The 6,574-nt window shown below is 49.8% G+C and overlaps 1 protein-coding gene across 1 annotated transcript; it reads left to right on the forward strand.

Annotated features, from left to right (window-relative positions):
• Positions 1-3,050: 3,050 nt before the first annotated feature.
• On the forward strand, positions 3,051-6,019 carry Rabac1 (Rab acceptor 1). Its single transcript, XM_050127175.1, has 5 exons — positions 3,051-3,218; positions 3,459-3,671; positions 3,877-3,974; positions 5,596-5,697; positions 5,775-6,019. Exons 1-5 carry the CDS (start codon positions 3,163-3,165, stop codon positions 5,861-5,863), a joined length of 558 nt encoding a protein of 185 aa, XP_049983132.1. The 5' UTR covers positions 3,051-3,162; the 3' UTR covers positions 5,864-6,019.
• The last annotated feature ends 555 nt before the right edge of the window (positions 6,020-6,574 follow it).

Here is a 6,574-nt window from a genome sequence, read left to right on the forward strand (position 1 = left end):
TAGGCAGGGGCTCTACCACCGAGCCACACCCCAGCCCCTTACGAGACAGCCAGTCATATTTTTGTTATTTATTCATTTTGCTTGATATTTGAGGCAGGGTGCTGATATGTATCTCACACTGGCCTCTTGTTTTGTGGGTTTTTGTTGTTTATTTTTTCAAGACGGGGTTTCTCTGTGTAGACTTGGCTGTCCTGGAACTCGCTCTCTAGACAAGGCTGGCCTCTAACACAGAGAACTACCTTTCTCTGCTTTCTAAATGATGAGATTAAAGGTGTGCTTCACAGAGTCAGGCATTGTTTATAGGGATTTAATTTTTTATACAGTCTTGCTGTGTAGACCAGACTGGCCTCATATTTACAATCCTCGTACCTCTGCTTCCCAAATGTTAGGTTTACAAGCATGTACCACCTCACCTACTTCTTCAGCTGTTTAATTTTAATGAAAACTTCCAGAACCTATCTCCAAAGCATGGACTGGGTCTTTGCATCCCAGAGGGTGGGGGGGGGGGAATCTATTCCACATGCCTGCCACTAGGTGGCAGAAGCAAGCATTTTAATTCTAGCCATTCTGATTGGACAGCCAAACTTCTTCCCGGTGTTAAGCAGCTAGGCGTGCCTGCCCTGGCCCGTCAGCCTCTCCGTGCAGGAATCTAGGTGGCAAGGATGCTGTGGGTTTTAAGAGTGAGTGTATGCACGTGCCAGTACACAAGACAACCAGCTGATGCTGAGTGTGTGTCATATACCTTCAGCCCCAGTTTTCCGAGGTGCTAGATGGACGATCTGAGTTTGAGGCTAGCCTGAAAGCTGTTCTCTGACCTTCACAGATGCTATAAGACACATACACACACCATTGATAAATAATATGAAACCTTTAAAATAACCAAGTGCCCGGGTGTGACTCACGTGGTAGACTACTTGGCTACCAAAGCTGAGTTTGGTCCAAGCCCCACATAAATCAGGTATAGGGCACACATAAGTATTCATGAACTGGAGACAAGAAGATCAAAAATTCTGGGTCAGCTGGGTGGTGGTGGTGCACGCCTTTAATATAATCCCAGCACTCTGGAGGCAGAGACAGGTGGACCTCTGTGAGTTCGAGGCCAGCCTGGTTTACAGAGTGAGTTCCAGGACAGGCTCCAAAGCTACAGAGAAACCCTATCTTGAAAAGAAAAGAAAAGAAAAGAAAAGAAAAGAAAAGAAAGAAAAAAAGTTTGAGGTCACACTCTCCTAGGCTGCAAAGTGGGGGCGGTGCATGATTTTAATTCCACACTTGGGGACAGGAGCAGGCAAATCTCTGTGTGAGTTTGAGGCCAGCCTGGTCTACAGAGCAAGTTCTAGGACAGCTAGGACTGTTATATAGAGAAACCTTGTCTTGGAAAATCAAAAAATAAATAATAAAGTAAAACTGGCCATTTTCTAGTGGTGCACACCTGTAATCTCAGCAATTGGAAGGCAGAGGTGGGAGGATCAAGAGTTTAAGGTTAATGTTGGAGCTCTGTGCACTGCGACCTCTGGTGAGCTCAGGACAAAATGGTCCTGAGAGGGGTTGCATGAGCCAAGACCGCCCTTTGGACACCCACAGATTCTGTTTCATTCATCTAGTGCCAGGGAGGAACACCTGCTTAGACAGACAGACACAGCACAAAAAGGGGAGGAGTCTCCGTGAAGTCCTGAAGCAGGCATTATAAACAGGTTCCTGCTAATATCTTCCTGGCCTCCCAGTGCCATTTGCTCTGGGAACTCAAGAGGCAAAAGAAGTATCCACTGGGGAGCTGGAGAGGTTAAGAGCACTGAGTGCTCTTCCAGAGAACCTAGGTTCAATTCCCAGCACCCACATGGCCACTCACAACTGTCTGTAACTCCAGTTCTAAGGGACCCGACACTCTCACATAGACAGATATACAAGCAGAACACCGATGAACATAAAAATAAATCATTGAAAAAGGTAGGTAGTAGTATCACGCCGAGCACTTAGAGGCACAGATGAGTGAATGAGTTCAAGGCCAGCTGGTATACAGAGTTCCAAGATAGCCAGGGCTATGTAGAAAAGCCCTGTCTTGAAAAAAAATAAATATTTTTTAAAAGAAAAATTAAAGAGTTTGGAGAGATGGCTCAGTAGTTAAGACTGTGCTTGCTGCTCTTCCAGACGACTAGAGTTCAATTCCCACACATGTTTTGAACGGCTCATAACCGTAACTTCAGTTCCAGGGGATGAAATACACTCTTTTGGGTCTCCTCAGGCATTGCCCCCATGTGGCACACACACATAAACACATTTTTAAAAAAGACTTATTTTTAAATCACATTTTTGTGTGTATGAGTTAATACACGAGTATGTTTGGTCAAGCTGGATGTATACATAATATATATGTATACATATATATTGTCATCTTTTTTTAAATATTTATTTATTTATGTATTATGTATACAATATTCTGTCTGTGTGTATGTCTGCAGGCCAGAAGAGGGCACCAGACCTCATTCCAGATGGTTGTGAGCCACCATGTGGTTGCCGGGAATTGAACTCAGGACCTTTGGAAGAGCAGGCAATGCTCTTAACCACTGAGCCATCTCTCCAGCCCCCTATTGTCATCTTTTTAAGGGAAGAAAAGTAAATGGAGTTCCCGGACTTGACTAATCAGAGTATCTGAGGCTGCGGTCAATGTTGTTTCAGCTATTTTTTTGTTGTTGTTGTTTTTTGTTTTTCGAGACAGGGTTTCTCTGTAGCTTTGGTGCCTGTCCTGGAACTAGCTCTTGTAGACCAGGCTGGCCTCGAACTCCCAGAGATCCGCCTGCCTCTGCCTCCCGAGTGCTGTGATTAAAGGCGTGCGCCACCACCGCCCGGCTTCAGCTATTCAAACTCCTATAAAATCCTCCATTCTGACAGCCCATCTGTCACACTGCACTCTGTGAAACTACAGTTCCCACAATGCCAAGAGGCTCCCGCCGCGCTCTCAGCATACATCTCCCAAGGTGTCTTGCGAGATAGACTGACCTCTTGACGCCGCAATGACTACAACTCCCACAATGCTCGGAGGTGCAACTACCGCCCCCTAGGGCTCCTAGCCCTGCCACGTCCGGAGAGTCCGGTTTCGGGCGGGGCCGGCTAGGTGCTGCGGGGCTCGGGGCTGTTTACAGCGGTTCTACAATCTGCAGTGCAGACATGGCGACCCAGAAGGACCAGCAGAAGGATGCGGAGGTGGAAGGGCTGAGCGCTACGTGAGCGAGCAGGATGTAACCCCCAGACCCGAGATGCTGGAGTCCCGGCCCCCAGACGTAGAGCTTTCCTTTTCAGAGATGTCTCCTCAGCCCCTCCCCGCTGGGAGGGACTCAGGAGTATTAACCGTCTCCCAGGACCCTTTCCCCTAGGAGTTTAAGGTCATCCTTGGGACTGTGGGTGCTGGGATCTGGGGTCCGGGCCCTTGTTCCTGCTTGCAGCTGATCTGCCCCACCCTTCAGGACCCTGCTGCCCAAGCTGATTCCCTCTGGCGCAGGCCGAGAGTGGCTGGAGCGGCGCCGCGCGACCATCCGGCCTTGGGGCACCTTCGTGGACCAGCAGCGATTCTCTCGACCCCGCAACCTGGGCGAGCTTTGCCAGCGCCTGGCACGCAATGTGGAGTATTACCAAAGCAACTACGTGTTCGTGTTTCTGGGCCTCATCCTTTACTGCGTGTGAGTGCCTCTGCAGCCCCGCCCTCGATAGTTATCAGGGCCCGCCCCCACGAGTATACCTATGCCACACCTGGTGACTAAAGGACCAGGTCTGTCTGTACTCCTGAATCCACCCGACCAGAATGCAGTATGTGATGTCCAAGGCTAGAGGGACCCAGCTGACACAGCCTCATATGGCTGACTCCTGTCCCCCACGCTCTTCCAGGGTAACATCCCCAATGCTGCTGGTGGCTCTGGCTGTCTTCTTTGGAGCTTGTTACATTCTCTATCTGCGCACGCTGCAGTCTAAGCTTGTGCTTTTTGGTGAGAAATCCCCTGCCCAAATGGATCCCTAGGTCTAGAGGTCATGGTCTCACAGAATGCAAACTTCCAAATATTGGGACTAAAGTCGGCCCCACAGAGATGTACACTAAAGTCATTACACTTAGTCCTTAAGGGCTCACACCTACCAGGTGTTCCCCTCCAGTCTCAGCTTCCCAAACTCAGGGAGACCTCCGACACCCCTGGCTCCTCTGTCTCGGGTAAAATGACTCAATCCTCCCAATCCCTCCCAAACCCCTGCGGAAAGCATCAGCTGCAGGTACCCACACTGGACACCAGGTGGCGACCTTATGCGGGCTTAGATCCGCCTTCCCAGGCCTTCGTCCTAGAACCCGACAGATAGTGGGGTATTTTCAGAGGGGGAAACTGAGCCCTGTAGGTCTAGTGGCCCCAGACTGGTACCAGCTACCACTGGGAAGAAATGTGTCAGGGAAGACCCCCTAGGGGAACATCCCGGATTTGCTAAGGAAACCTAAGACAAGGTGTTTCAGGGACCAGCAAGTTAGGTACCAGCACAAAGGGCTGGGGCAGAGGAGTGCCTGAAGTACGAGAGAACTTGACCTTGGCAAATGGTCCTCACTGAGGCACACACAATTTCCAGGTGTAGGAGAGTCTGAAAACACACACACACATTACACATACACACACACATTACACACACACACACACACACAGTTTTAAGATAGGGTCTCATTTTGTAGCCTTGGCCTGCCAGCACCGCACTACGTAGACTAAGCTAGTCTCCAACTCACAGATTCTCCCTCCCTTTGCTTCTTGTGTGCTAAGATTAAAGGAGTGTGCCACCTTGCCGTGGTCTTACAAAATTTTGTAAGCACCCAGAAGGCAGGCCCTCTGGAAGAGTAGCAAGTACTCTTAACTGCTGGGTCGTCTCTCCAGCCCCCACAAACCAAATTCCTGTGAAACACAGCAAAGAACACAACCTCAAAGCCAGAAGCTCTAGCCCATGCCTATAATCCCAGCGTTTGGGAGGCTGAAGCAGAGAGATTGCTGCAAGTTCAAAACAAGGCTGGGCTTCAGGGTTTTTTGGTTTTGGTTTTTTTTTTTTTTTAATCAGAATAAGGGTTTGCAGAGATGGATCAGAGGTTAAAATTGAATTCTGTTCTTGCAAAGGACCCAGGTTTGGCTCCCAACACCCAACCCCCCAAGTAAGGTGACTGTCTCATAGCCACCTGTAACTCCAGTTTCTGGCCTCCTCGGGCACCTGAACTCTTGTGCACATATGCCCACACAGGGCACACACCCATAATTCAAATAATAAATAAAATTTTAAAAAATAAAAAAGAAGACAAAAATCCTTAGGTCAGACCTGGCTATGGGGCCACCAGCCTGAGACTGGTATCCAGGCCGGAACATGAGGCTAGCCTAGTCTGAAAGAGACGTGGCCTGGGGCTTAGGAGAGGTGGAACTGAGGAAGGTGGTTATGGTCTGGGCAGGTCGCTTTGGGGAATCAGGGTCGGGCTAGGGATGGGAGGCTCTGATGTGAGGAGTCTGTCTTAATACACAGAAGGTTCCAGAGCTTGTGACACTAGATTGATGGAGGGGGGTCAGGTGGGAACAGCTGCCCAATGCCATCTTTCCCCAGGCCGAGAGGTGAGCCCCGCGCATCAGTACGCCCTGGCTGGCGGCGTCTCTTTCCCCTTCTTCTGGCTGGCAGGTGCTGGCTCCGCTGTCTTCTGGGTCCTGGGTGAGTAAAGGGTCTGGGTAGGGTGAGGTTGGGAGCCAGGGGAGAGAATGCATCCTGAACTACCCACAGTCCTACAGGAGCCACCCTCGTGGTCATCGGCTCCCATGCCGCCTTCCACCAGATAGAGCCCACAGATGGAGAGGAGCTACAGATGGAGCCTGTGTGAGCTGTCAGGACCTGCCTGCCTCACCTGCTGCCCCTCTGTCTGCTGTTTTCCTGCCTGACCTTGCCATCAGTCCGCTCTGCTGGAGCCCCCACCTCAAGCCCCTCGCCCAGGGAGAGGCTTTGTATTCAGAAATAAAGCTGTTACAGCTGCTACTTAGCTATGGTTTCCTGGTTTCTCTTTTATAGGTAAGGAGGGGGTTTACTGAGAAATTGGGGCTGGAGAGGTAGCTCAGCCAATAAGAGCACTGACTGATCCAGGTTCAGTTCCCAGCACCCACATGGCAGCTCACACCTGTCTATAACTCCAGCTGTAGGGGACCCAATATCTCTGACCTTCAAAGGCACTCACAGTTGTGCGTGCGCGTGCACACACACACACGCACGCACACATACACATAATTAAAAATAATAAAATTTAGCCAAGTGGTGGCACATACCTTTAATCCCAGCACTTGGGAGGCAGAGGCAGGCGGATCTCTGTGAGTTCGAGACCAGCCTGGTCTACAAGAGCTAGTTCCAGTGCTGGAGAGATGGCTCAGTGGTTAAGAGCATTGCCTGCTCTTCCAAAGGTCCTGAGTTCAATTCCCAGCAACCACATGGTGGCTCACATCCATCTGTAATGAGGTCTGGTGCCCTCTTCTGGCCTGTAGGCATATATGCAGACAGAATATTGTATACATAATAAATAAATAAAATATTAAAAAAAAAAAGA

Source organism: Alexandromys fortis, unplaced genomic scaffold (genome assembly GCF_014885135.2).
Source record: "Alexandromys fortis isolate MF-2015 unplaced genomic scaffold, M_Fortis_MF-2015_v1.1 scaffold_262, whole genome shotgun sequence".
NCBI lineage: Eukaryota > Metazoa > Chordata > Mammalia > Rodentia > Cricetidae > Alexandromys > Alexandromys fortis.